This window comes from Vigna unguiculata, chromosome 7 (genome assembly GCF_004118075.2).
Source record: "Vigna unguiculata cultivar IT97K-499-35 chromosome 7, ASM411807v1, whole genome shotgun sequence".
NCBI lineage: Eukaryota > Viridiplantae > Streptophyta > Magnoliopsida > Fabales > Fabaceae > Vigna > Vigna unguiculata.
In genome coordinates, this window is record NC_040285.1 from 38,216,989 (window position 1) to 38,230,969 (window position 13,981).

Sequence of the window (13,981 nt, forward strand, 5' to 3'; positions counted from 1 at the left end):
TAGTTTATTTTTGATAAAAGAATTATTTTTCATCTTGAAATATTTTGTGATTTCAGTTCAATCTTAAAATTGAAATAAACTAAAATAAAGTTTTTGGAGAGATTTTTCACCTTCATCTTTTATTTCATATAGGTATATCTATATGTTATAACTGAAGTACAATTTAATCTTATACTTTATCATTAAGATACAATTTTTTTCTCATATATTTATTATTAAAATAGAATTTAGACTACACATAAAAAATCAAATTATATTTTATTGTACTACTTTAAAATTATTTCACAAATAAATAAAAGTAGTGTTTAATAAGATTTCTATCATTATTTTTAACTCTTTAATAGATATCTTGTAGACATATTTATAATATATAAGTGAATTTAATATAGTACTGGAGTCATCTAAAATCTATATTTCGCTTGTTGGACCTATTGCGTCACTTGTTATTGAGCTATTGGGTTACATGCTATTGGCTATCTATTATCGAATCACTATTAAATCACAATTAATAACTAATTTCACATATATAATATATATATCTCAATGAAAAGTTTAACATCAACTAAAGATAAAATAAATTTATGATATATTTTTTAATAATAATAATAATAGTAAAAAAAAATGTGTCGATAAGTTAATGGTAAGAATAAACATGTAATGAAAAATAAGTATATATATATATAAAGAAAGAAAACTATGTATAAATATTCGTTTCAATATTTATCAGAAAGTAACGTGAGTGATTGAAATGTTATGGGGGTGAGTGAGAAACTCATATAACGTAACCTAATTATATTTAACGAGATAGACGGAGTAAATCGAATTGGGTGCAAATTTTGTTCATTATGTTGGACTAAAATAAAGTTAAATAATAACCTTGTGAATTTAAAATTCAATAAACCCAATTCAACTTAATTATATGATAAAAATACTTAATTAATTTTTTCGTATAAAAAATATTTTCACAGTTGATTATATAAATATTACAATTAAATACTTCATATCACATAATGATATTAAAATAAATAGTTTAATTATTTTGAAATTACATTTGTTCACTACATTGCAAAATTGATTTATGTATTATTTTGGTAATCTCCTATTTTAAGGATTATTGTTTGTATTTATGTTTTAAGTTTTGTTAATTTTTTAAATAATAAAATTTATTAGAAGTTAAAGAGAAAACAATATTTTTCAGTACACACTAAAAGGTAAAATTGAAAGTACAATATGAACACTAAAAAAGTAAATCCTCTTTATATTATTAATTACATTTGTTTTACAATATTGAACATTTTTTTTATCTCATTTGTTTTGAACAGTGGTTATGGATGTTGGAAAGGTAAATTTGTTCCACTAAATTTGATTGGGTCATAGCTAACCGAAACTGTTGGGTCATTGATGATTGGGCCTTTAGAGCAAGCCTATTGAAATTCTAACATAACATTCACACTTTTTTAAGGACTTTCATTTCATTACGGTGAAAATTTACAAAATTAAGATATATTTTCTGTGTGAAATAAATATTCTGTTTATCGGTCACACACAAGAGGGGGGTTCAGTTTTAATTATTTATTACTAGTTAACGCAATTTCTAATGATCATGACCTAGGAATCGTTGTAACTTGAAATTGAATTGCTACAATAGTAATTTTGCAAGCACAAAAGCAGAGTTTGATGGATGTTTTTGAGTGTGGTCGTGTTGGGAGAAATTGTGGTGGAAAATGGAAGTGAAATGCTAATGGGGAGACCCACAAGATCCACCATGACCTTGCCACTTTTCTTATTCGCATCACTCATATTCATCAGTTTTCAACCATATAATTTTCAACAAATATACCCTTGTGGGGTTCGCCTCATTTTGACTAATTTATAAATTAGATGTAATTTCCTAATAATCGAAACTAAACTCTTCTTTTACCTCATTTTTCAAGAGAAAAACAGCATACATAGTGTGAAGTCAAATAACGAAAATTTATACTTAGAAAAAACAACTTCAACGCACAAAATAGTGTACAAAGCCCAACCCATACTTTAGAAACCAGAGATTGCTTTGAATGTGGAGAGTCAATAACCTTTTTCTTTAGTTTATGGTCCAAGCAATTGTTACGTTCAATTTTGTCATTAGTCGAAAACACTTAGACGTGTATGAGAATAAATATTTTCAAGAAAATGAGATGGAAAGACAAATTCTTTTATTTATTTTTTAATTGAGAATTACAGAACATTTATAAAAATAAATAAGAGATCAAAACATGATATTGTTTGTCAACTTTTTTTATTTAAAATAAATAAGAAAAGTTTTGAAAAATAAAAAAAAATGTCTTTTTACGTTAGTTCACTATATAAGATTTCTAGCATGACAAATATTATGGTATTACTGAAATTATGGGATTAAACGACCCCTTTGATGGGATCAAATATTGCACGAGGAGTTTTGTCTTCTCACGCATCTGTATCATTTGATTTTCCATTGTTTTGGGTCAAATGTGTGTCATTGTCCCCAATTTATATACTAGTCAGAGGCCCGGTTCAGTTAGTTATTTTCTTAGGCCGAGAGGTTAGGGCATATTTAAAGTGCCACACCACTTTAGATTTGGCCCACAATTATAAAGCTAATTAATCCCATAAAAATATCCTTAACTATACCATCAATTTTCATCCACAATTAAAATTGGTTAACACAAAGGCCGAATATTAAATTAAAGTACCTATGAATTCTTATAAAAGAGGGTAATTATTGTGGCAAAGGATGAATCAAATCATTTTCGAAGGAAGAGAAGATCTCCACAAAGATCTTTATGCTTTTCAATAAATTAGTAGTTAATTCTTTCTTCTGAATGGATGGGAGTATATAAAAAAATAACTTTTATGGTCGAGTTAGTTAAGTGAGAGATATATAAAATAGTAAATGTATAGTAATGAAGGTGAATTATGAAAATTATATAAAAAATGAAGGTGAATTATGAAAAGCAAAACTCTAATTTGAATATAAAAACATTAGTGTCAAACCAAACCATACATGTTTATCTCTATTTTATATGGTTTATTATTCACAAACTTGACTGGGGGATTTTTGTTTTCAAGATTAGCAGAACAACTTGGACATTTGAGCACTTAAAACCCATTAATCTTTGTCTCTCTGTGTCTCTAACGTCTGCAATCCAGGCATGTAGCGAAATCGAAGTGGAAAACAATTAAACAAGTGGTGAGAGAGAGGGGAATAGAGTCAACATTTTCAACTTGTTCCCTTCTTTTTTAAAAATTGGTCACTGTACGTGGAGATGATGAATTCAATCAGAGATAAGAGGCAGAGACAACTAGACAATTCTTTTTCACTCAAAGATATGTTAGAACCATCCACTCCCAATTCCAACTTTCAAGGTCAAACCCCTTCGCCTTAGGCGGCCATAATCCTCACTGTTCATCATTTTTCGTATAACCAATTCTCTTCAATCATCTTCATCCTCACCTACAAACAAAAAAACCCCTTCAAAGATGATGAACCCAAACACCCAATTTTTTATCCTCAAACCCCTCTATTTTCGCATCACCAATTCCTACATCATCATCTTCTACCTCCTCGCCCAAATCACTTCTTCTCAGGTCGACCCTAAATTCACAGCATGTGCACCCAAAACCTGCCCCAACAACAACCAATCTATTAGTTTTCCCTTTTACATCCAAGGAACGCAACTACCTTACTGTGGGAGCCCTGGTTTTGAAATCTCGTGTGCTCCAGATGGTTCCCCTACCCTCAATCTCTCTCACACACAATACCTCATTCATCAAATCTTCTACCAAAACCAATCCCTGCGAGTGTCCAATGCTGCGTTCTCAACTTTGCAATCAAACGCCACCGGAGGTTGTCTTGTTCCAACTCAGAATCTCACTCTTCCTCCCAGTAACGAGTTCCGTGTTGCTCCCAATCAAACGGGCATGGTGTTGTTCTACGGCTGTGACGCACCTTCGCTTCACGAACACAGGGTTGGGTGTTCTGCAGGAAACCGGACGAGTTCCGTTTTGGCATTGGATAAAAGAGATGAGAATATAAGCTTTGTGGCAGAGAATTGCAAGGGCGCGGTGGTGGATACGGTGGTGGAAGATGGAATAGGAAGGGTTGCTGAAGCGTTGAGAAAAGGGTTTTTGTTGTCGTGGACTGCGAGTAACTGCAGCGTCTGCAACAGCACCGGAGGGAGGTGCGGTTTCGATTCAGATATGTACACCTTTAGATGTTATTGCACTGACAGAGTTCATTCTGCAAAATGTGGTCCGGATGATCCAGGTCAGTCACTCTTCTTCTGCTTAACCCTTTGCACTTTTCCAAATTATTTTTGTTGTGAAAAGATAAAATGGATTGCATTTGTTTGATCGAAAGAGATCTCAACCAAATAGGAACTGCATATTAGCTGTACTCAAACTGCATAATTGCAATGGCTGGATGAACACAAGCGTTAATAGGAAATTATATATGAACACTACTACAATATTGAATTGTGCAAATACTTTACATTTACAAAACCTAGTTTTAGACTAAGATTCAATACACAAACATGCTTTTAAGGATAATTAAGCATGTTACAAACCTGAATTGTTTGCATGTTTGCAATTAGCGCGTCTTCTTGGTTTGTAGTGAGTTGTTTGTGGCAAACAAAATTGCAGAATTGGGACCATGAACTGCTGGTTCAACCCCCTGTTCCATATTTTCTTATTTTCACGTCCAAAAAACTTTCATACCAATTTGACATTGTTTTTTATTTATTTTTACAAATACAGCAATTTACTTTTTAAATAACTATTTTACTTTTTACTTATAAAAATAAATTGTCAAATGGCTCACCCAATGTCAAAAAAATCGTTTTCCTTTGTTCTGTGTTAAAGGTTTAAAATACTACTTCAGTTTGGTTGGTAAAAAGAAAGGACCTAATCAATCTTCAATGATGGCTACGTCACTAAAAAAAACTAAGTGAAAATAGCTACACAAAGTACTTAGTCAAGCCATAATGACGTGTTAGTTAGTATAATAATATTGTTAATGAAAAACACTGTCTTGTTATAACTTAAATTAATGTGTCATCACATGTACCAAAAGAAATAATTAATAATGTCGGTACAGTTTTGAAATAGAAAAGGTTACTTCTGTATCTATAAAATAGTTGACTTAGAAAATAATTTGAATATTCCAAGCCACTGCTTGAGTTTTAATTTTCTTTTCAATTCCACCATTGATGCATTATCAATTATTTAGGATGGGGCTGCTATTGGCTATTTTTCATTGCATATATTTAGCTCTTGGTCATATTATTGAGAAATATGAAGATATTAATAGAATATTTCAGGGTTATATACTTCATCAAACTTTTTTTTTAGTTTAAAAACTTACTAAAACACAATTAAGTTAAGGCTATTAAACTCTTATTTTGGTATTTTAGAAAAAGTTAACTTTTGCACTAACGAAAAAGAATATTCGTACAAATAAAATACTCGTACAAACACAACTTTTCAACTATTTTTTTATGTAAATTCAAATAAAAACTAAATTTTGCTGCAAAAAAACCAATTTGATCCATCAGATAACTTTTTGTTTATACAATATAATATTTACTTTTCAAATAAGCCAATAAGCTTTGAGTTTCATTAATTGTACTAATTTATTATTACTATTCATTATTGTTGACAATAAGCTTGCAAGACTTAACTCGATTGCAAAAATATGACTTAATGTCAAAATATAATTAAACAAATATTTATGTTCTACATATTATTTTTAGAGGTCATAAAAATTTTTGGTTGTGAATTGGTCTTTACATTTGTAATTTGTTTTTCATTTCTCAGAGAATTATACTGTGTTAAAGAATGAAGATTTTTTTTTTTCTGTTACGTGTAATAGATATTAAAATGAGTCAACATTTCAACTTTTGATTTTGAATTAAAAAAATATATTTGAATTTGATATTACTTTTAATTGAAAATATGGTTTGAAATGGATTGGGCTGGATTTTTTAAACTTTATCGGATGTTGAATTGTGATTCTCACAATAATGGGCTGAAGTTACTATAGTGGGCCACAATTAGGCAGGGATTCGAACTATTAGTTGTATAAAAAATAAAAATTAAAAAAATTTTGTCAAGAATGGGATTCGAACCCATGCCCTTTCGGACCAGTACCTGAAACTGGCGCCTTAGACCAACTCGGCCATCTTGACATGTTGTTAATACTTGTTCAATAAGTTTTCATAATCTAAATTATAGTAAACAGTAGAAAAAAGTGAGAAAAGCAAAAACGGAGAAGAAATCAGTTTAATTTAAAGTTAGGTTGAGAGATTGAATTGGACTTCCTGTAAATATCAAAACTTTAAATCTTTAGAGGATGAACTTAGTTATTTTTACAGAAAATAATTAATTAACATCTCATGCTTTTAAAGCATTAATTAAGTATCTAGTACGAATGTAATATTCAAGAAGATTTTTTTGAATTTCGTTGTGTTTTGTTTATCGAGCGTCGTAGAAAATAAGTAAAAGTCTTTCTGTGAACTATTTGTTATCTATGAAAAGATATTATATTGGACAATAAGGAATTTTACAGAAATTCTTCCATTCCAGATCAGAGTATAGTTTTTTTTTTCTTTTTCTTTTTTAAATCAGCACAGAGTATAGTTTTTGGTTATAGGTGAGAGTTTCTTTTAGTTTTATTTTATGAAAATCTAACCATGCATAATTTTAAAAATCTAATCGCTCCCTCTTCTTCCCTCGCGTAAAAGATTTTGCACTCTTCATTATCCTTGAGTGCTTTTATTTGATTTAAACTAAAAAGGTTAAATTCTTAATTTAAAATATTACTATTGCCTATTGATTTTTTTTCTTTGATCCGTCGGGTGCAACTTTTGGGCTCACTATTCATGAGAGGATGGGAAAGTTGGCCCAATTTTTATTTTTTATAAAGAAGGGGAGAAGAAAATGTGATAGTGTGAAAATAATTCCAGTAACAGAATTTAGAAACAAGAAACCAAAATAACTTAAAATATGTTTTTTTTTTTAAGAATAGTCTATTTAAACAAGTTTTTTTAAAAAAAAGTGGAAACGATTTTAAAAAATAGGAAACAAACATCTCTAAGTTTTATGTCCTAATAATTTTGTTTTATTTATAAGTTCCTGTTTTATCTATTTCTCATTCAACTTATGTAACACTCCAAAATAATGATACACACACAAGCTTAGATTAGATGTTCATAATACCCAATAAATGATTTACATGATCAAAATATATGATCAAAATATGTTAGAAGTGGACTTTAAACCTAACTCAATCCCACAAAATCAGCTTATAAGGTGAGGTTTGTACCTCATTTATATATTATGAATTTGTCTTATCTCTAGTCGATGTGAGACTTTCAACAAAATATGTCAAAAATCTCATATGTGTGTAGGACATTTCAACTTTCTTTTTGAGTCTAGAAATATTTATTCAACAAAAACTCATCAGAATGTATAAATAATACAATCATTGTAAAAAAATTAGACAAAAGATCAACTACGAAGAAATTTTAGTCAATATATATAAAAAACTTAAGCTGTATGATATATTTTAAAATAGCATTGATTTAGATATCTTACTTGTAATAATGAATACATAATAATAATGAATAGCAATATCTTGCGAAAACACTTAAAACACTTTCAATCTATTAGAGATTATTATTTAACTCATTTAAAAAACTATCAATCTACATTTGAATATCAACTTTATAAGTCAAAGTAAGTTTATTTTACAAATTTTACAATAAAAAAATACGTAATATTGGTAAAAAACTCTTCAATATCTCATGTACCAATCTATGCCATTTAAACCATGAGTGGAAGAAAAATATTTTCTTTCATCAACGAGTTCATTTACAAGTTAAAAAATATTAAATATTATATCATCAAAACTGATAAAATTTTAATATATTCATAGATGCAAATTGAATAATTAAAAATATATGAATTTTGGAGAAAACCCAAAATTAGGATAGATGTTTGTGCAGTCTTTAGGAGAAGTAAATTTAATTTTTTTATTTATTATTAAAACACACCAACCCGTATTACTGCACTTTAATGGGCTAGTGACGGAACAGATTTTACACTTTTTTGTTTGGTCACGTAATTATTCTGTGATGACTATGAAATATCGTAGTCACAGTTCACAACAACTAGGTGATAATTTCACTTTAATTTTTAGAAAGGAATCCTGCTTATAAGTTAGATATTAGGTCTAAAGTGATGCATTTAATGGCACTGTACCTTATATTTTGCCCACAGCGTAATATGTTTGGAGGTTGGTATAAAATCTTCAAAGTAACGTGTTTCTTAGGGTAATTTATAGTATGCTACTACTACTACTACCAATAAGGATGGCTAATCCCTACTCAAAGGTTGCTAATCCAATTTTACTTTCTTACACTTTAGTGTACTTAACAAGAGAAAAGTATGTTTGTTAATAAAATTCTTTATTTGGTTGATAACATTTCAATCAACTTCACCTTTTGTTGCACTGTAAAACTGTTTTCCATATGGTGTTAATCATAGCATGCAATATTTTTGGTTTAGACACGAAAGTAGAATAAAAAAAAAAATGGAAGAACAAAGTTAAAATTTTACTTATAAAATGAGGCGTTAACATGAGTAACTAAAGATAATTGTTCTTTTTTTATCAGAAAAGAGTTCGTTCCCTCTTCCTTCTGCTAAGTTTAGGATGGATCTCATTTTATTGTGAGTCCCATGTCAAAGTCTTTTGTCTCTCTTTCCGGGAGCGATATGTCAAAACGGTGGAGGATGAGAACATAGTATAAAAAAATGAACATAAAAACAAAATGGAGTTTGCATTATAAGCAGATAAATAATTTCAAAGTCTTGGAAAACTAAAACAATTTGTGTCACATCCCTGTAGTGTGAAATGAAGAGAGATACAGAAGAAGAAAGAAGAAAGAGAAGATTTTTATATAAAAGAAAGATGGCAAAAAATATTTGAAAAAATGGAAAAAGTCACCTTAAGAGAATTGACGTTTTAAATTGAAAATCGCATTGTTGGGTATCAAAATTTTTCTGTTAGATAAGATGGGACCTTGGAAGATAAACATGAAATTGGGAAGCAAATAAATAATACATAATAAGTGGAAAATGTTTGTCTCACGTTACGGTGAAAGATGCCAAGTCAGTTGGAAAGGATAAATAAAGAGACTTTTGTTTCCATTTATGTTTTTTATGGACACAAAAAAGCAGATTACTAGAGAAAGTAACGCATGATAACTGATACAAAATTAATCAGATTCATGTGATAACAAGTCCTGCGTTCACTCGGTGGTTCATGTAATGAAAATCTGTGTTTGATTTTAGATGTAGTAAAATTCGTGGGATTAGTGAGAATACATTATCATAAACAGTAGTTTGCAACCAAGTGAAACAAACAAGACAAAAAAACTCAACAGGACCCTTTGGTTTCATTAGTTCACACAGAGAGTACTAGAAAACTGGTTGAAACTGGAGACAGCCGAAATGAGGAGGGTAGGTGGCAATGAAATTTGAAGTCAGTGATTATGACAGCGAACGCGTTTTCTCTCTGGCCTCGTTGACTGGTCACGTTGAAGTAAAGTGTGAACCTAACCGCTTAAAAAGACTTAACCATTCCATAACCTTCTCTTATTATTTCTTACACTCTTTCAACGTCATTTAGTACCCTTTTTTCCTACCTCTTTTAAGTGTTTCAACCTCGTTGGCCCCACTCTTCTGGACTCTGGACCCCTCATCCTCACCCCCTGTGATATTTTTTTAATATTCATTATGATGCACACAAGTGTTTTTCATTCTGCCTTGCGTCTCATACACGGTTTAGAGCCTCCGGGACCAAGAGAAGTTTTGGTTTTGAAGCAGAGTACGTTAAGAGATTATAAGGAATAAACAAGTCAAGTCTTCGTGCTTGTGTCGAAAGTCGCAAGAATTGGTCTCGCTCCCCTAAGGGCTGGATATGTATGTATGTGTAAATGTCTTGGTTTCATACTATCCCTCTTCCATGGAAACTTTTTCAAGGAGTATTCGTGAATTCGTGGACATTTTCTAATTCAACTGACGTATAAAGAGCTTCAAGTGGTGTTATATTGGAAAGAGTATAAAAGCAAGTGAGACAAACTTCTGCTCAGTTTGGATAATCAAATCGTAGTTGAATTCTATGATATTTTGCTCACAGACGTAGTGTGCGATTGAAGAAGCATGAGTCTGGTTCATGAATTCGTATTGCTGCTTTTGTTTTCTAACTTTATGCCACTTCTCTTGGCGGCTGGGGACCAAGGAAGGTGTCCACCTTCATTTCATTGTGGATATCTTGGCAATATCACTTTCCCTTTTACTGTAATTGGACGCCAGGACTGTGGCTTCTTGTCCATACGAAATTGTAATGATCATGATCCACATACGCCGAAATTTATCCAAGTACAAGCAAATGGAAATTGGGATCAGGTTGTAGCCATATATCCGCTTTTTAGCATCCCTACAACCCATTTCGCAACTTTTCAATTCAGAGACAAACATTTCTATGACCTTCTGCAGAACCGGAATTGTGAAGCTTTCACAAACAGTTATACTCTTCCGCTTATTTCTCACTTTGCTACTTTTAGACTGGCACACAACGCAACTCTGTTCTTGTGCAACAAGACCCTCAATGTCACAAATATAAATACGAGCAAGTATAATGGGTGCCTTGGCTACGATCTCTACTACAACCACTTCACTACAGATGATGATGCGTCTCGGAGTTCTTTTACAGCGTGTAAAAAGGTCGTGCTTCCAATTAAAGACGTGCCTGACGCCAATGACCCTTTTACTTTCGTAACCGGCGATGTTAACGTTATAGTAGCATTAACAGATCAATGTTCAGATTGCCACTATCGCAAAGGGCAGTGTCAACTTGACAGCAGAGAGCAATTTTGTTGTGCCAATGGTACACTACAGCAAAAACCCTGGAAACACAAGCACCCATGAATGCAATGCACTAATACTTGTTGCTTTTATCCGCTTTCCGCATTGTAGATTCTTAAATTTTTTCTTCACAGTATACTTTTCTGTAAAAGGCCCCTAGCCCAATTCCTTCTCCTATATCATAAACAGAAACAAACAGCTCAAGAGAAGTGACCTTGATGTTCCTAATCCATGTCCTCTCCTTGTTTTAAAATTTCAAATCTAGAATTTAGTACACTTAGATTGAAAGAGCTCAGTTGCTTTTATTTCTTGCCTAATGTCTAATATTTTTTTGGTGCAACACCCACAATTAACGTGCTATGTTTATCTCTGCATAAATGTATCTCCACACTTCAAATCTGTGTTGTTTGCTAAAATGTTTGTTGCTATAACTGCAGTTCCGGAAAAAAGGTCTCGTTGGAAGGTCAAACTGGGTTTAGGTAATGAACTGTTTACATAACTTGATATTCCTTTTCAACATGTGATTTCAAAATCGTTGATCCTGAGTGTCAAAGTTCATCAGTGTGTTGAATAAAGAGGATCTGCAGATTTCTTTTTTCTACCTAGAATGATGAAAACTTCTTTAAAAATTTGTATAGCTCTGAGTGCTAATTGCAATGTCTCAGGAAAGTAGCAGCAGTCATGCACTCTGTTCTGTCTCGCAGTATCTTCAATTTATATTTTCCCTTTTCACAGGTTTAGGCATTGGAGTCCCATGCATGATTTTAATTGGGTTGTTGTTTTTCCTTCTCCTCCGCAAACGAAAACATGCTACCTCAGGTGGACAACTAAAGTCAAGAGATTCTTATTCTGATTCCTCCTCGATTTCTCATCGAGCAAGTAGTGCCGAATACTTTGGAGTTCCACTCTTCTCTTACGCGCAGCTTAAAGAAGTGACAAACAATTTCGACCATGCTCAGGAACTTGGAGATGGAGGCTTCGGTACTGTCTACTATGGTAAGCTACTTTATCAAACACCGCACAATTCATTGATAGTTTGGCACACAGCATGTTATTGTATAGTTTAGAACTTGTACTACGTGTTCATTGGTCTTGGTCAATTTCAACACGTCCATGATCCAGAACTTTGATCTCTGAAAAATTGATGACATTACACATAAAGTGAAAATTGGATAGAGCTTTGAAAGTGTGAAGAAGAATTAAACAGTGAATACATAACAGTGTGTGCTTGGACAAACTTATTCATACACATCTATGTAAAGGAAAAATTAAAAAGAACAAGATAAAACTAGCTTTGTCTTAAGCTAAAATTAGTTGAACTATTCAATATTTCTCATGTAATTCTTATTGTAACACTTAGACCCTGAAATGAAAATGCAGGGAAACTCCCAGATGGAAGGGAAGTTGCGGTGAAGCGGTTATACGAGCACAATTGGAGGCGAGTAGAACAGTTCATGAACGAAGTTAAAATCCTCACACGGTTGCGTCACAAAAATCTAGTGTCACTCTACGGCTGCACTTCACGGCACAGTCGTGAACTCCTACTTGTGTACGAATACATTTCAAACGGCACCGTAGCATGTCATCTGCACGGTGGATTAGCGAAGCCTGGGTTACTACCATGGCCTACACGTATGAAAATTGCCATAGAAACTGCCAGTGCATTGGCTTATCTCCACGCCTCAGACATCATCCACCGTGACGTGAAAACAAACAACATTCTCCTGGACAACAACTTCTGTGTTAAGGTAGCAGATTTTGGTCTTTCAAGAGACTTCCCAAACGACGTAACACATGTCTCCACAGCTCCACAAGGGTCCCCGGGTTACCTTGACCCTGAATATTACAGCTGCTACCAGCTGACTGGTAAGAGTGATGTGTATAGTTTTGGGGTTGTGCTTATTGAGCTGATATCATCCAAGCCTGCGGTTGATATGAACAGGAGTAGGGATGAGATTAACTTGTCAAATCTAGCAGTTAGGAAGATTCAAGAAAGTGCAATTGGTGAACTTGTAGATCCTTGCCTTGGTTTTGATTCGGACAGTAGGGTTAAGGGGATGATAGTTTCAGTGGCAGGGTTGGCTTTACAGTGTTTGCAGAGGGAGAAGGAGTTGAGACCTTCGATGGATGAGGTGTTGCATGAACTGCAGAGAATTGAGGGTGGGAAGGATGAGATAGATGTTGATAATGGAGGAATTGCAGAAAGTCGTGCACATTCACCACCACCGGCTTCACCGGAGTGGGATGAAGTTGTACTGTTGAAGAATACGAAGCCTACTTCCCCTGACACTGTCACTGATAAATGGGAAAGTAAATGTACTACACCTAATATAAGTGGCTAATCATCACTTGCTCTATCATTATTTCTTGATAATCTCATTTTACCACACTCATTATTGGTTGAGTCACAATATCGCTTGTTTAATTGTGAAGAGAGAGGATGATTACTTATAGGGCACATTGTTGTCCACCAAAGAGTTAAGGTGAGGATACATCAGTACATATATATTACAAAATTCTGTACAAAGATACCACAAAAGAGTAAGTTATTGGCACCAAGTTTGCTGGGCTCTTCTATAACTTTCATCACTGGATTTCAAAAACACACATTGGTTATGGAAAATTTAGCAAAGTAATTTCTTGAAAAGGAAAATTATGAGAGAATATAGACAAATTGGTGAGAATCTAAGTTTGTGTTTAAGTCTAATATTAGATGAAAATAAAAATATTGAACTTCATATATAAAAAATTCATAAACTCATTAGGTTTAAAAATTCGAATTAAAAAAAGTTATATGATTTAGATTTGCATCACATTTTAAAAATTGATTTTTAAGTCTAATTTAATTTTACAAAATTAACTTATAAGGTCATTATTTATATGTTGTGAAATATTCTTATATTTAGTTGAGGTAGAATTTTTAACACACCTCCTCGTACCTAAACATATATAATATATCTTGAGTATAAAATCAGACATCAATGGTTTAATAGTAATCCAATAGTAAAAGACGTAATAAACACAACCAACAACA

The 13,981-nt window shown here is 32.4% G+C and overlaps 1 protein-coding gene and 1 non-coding gene across 3 annotated transcripts; one reads left to right on the forward strand and one right to left on the reverse strand.

Annotated features, from left to right (window-relative positions):
• The first annotated feature begins 3,140 nt into the window (after positions 1 to 3,140).
• On the forward strand, positions 3,141 to 13,358 carry LOC114192051 (LEAF RUST 10 DISEASE-RESISTANCE LOCUS RECEPTOR-LIKE PROTEIN KINASE-like 1.2). Of its 2 annotated transcripts, none has more exons than XM_028081606.1 (4): positions 3,141 to 4,285; positions 11,385 to 11,426; positions 11,683 to 11,943; positions 12,328 to 13,358. In XM_028081606.1, the coding sequence occupies exons 1-4, from the start codon at positions 3,499 to 3,501 to the stop codon at positions 13,287 to 13,289; spliced, it is 2,052 nt and encodes a 683-aa protein (XP_027937407.1). In that variant the 5' UTR covers positions 3,141 to 3,498; the 3' UTR covers positions 13,290 to 13,358. The 2 variants fall into 2 exon arrangements, with proteins under 2 accessions (XP_027937407.1, XP_027937408.1); XM_028081607.1 differs by lacking the exon at positions 3,141 to 4,285 and adding an exon at positions 8,788 to 10,969.
• Positions 6,126 to 6,206, reverse strand: TRNAL-CAG. Its single transcript has one exon. It is a non-coding gene; the product is annotated as a tRNA-Leu (tRNA).
• Positions 13,359 to 13,981: the final 623 nt, after the last annotated feature.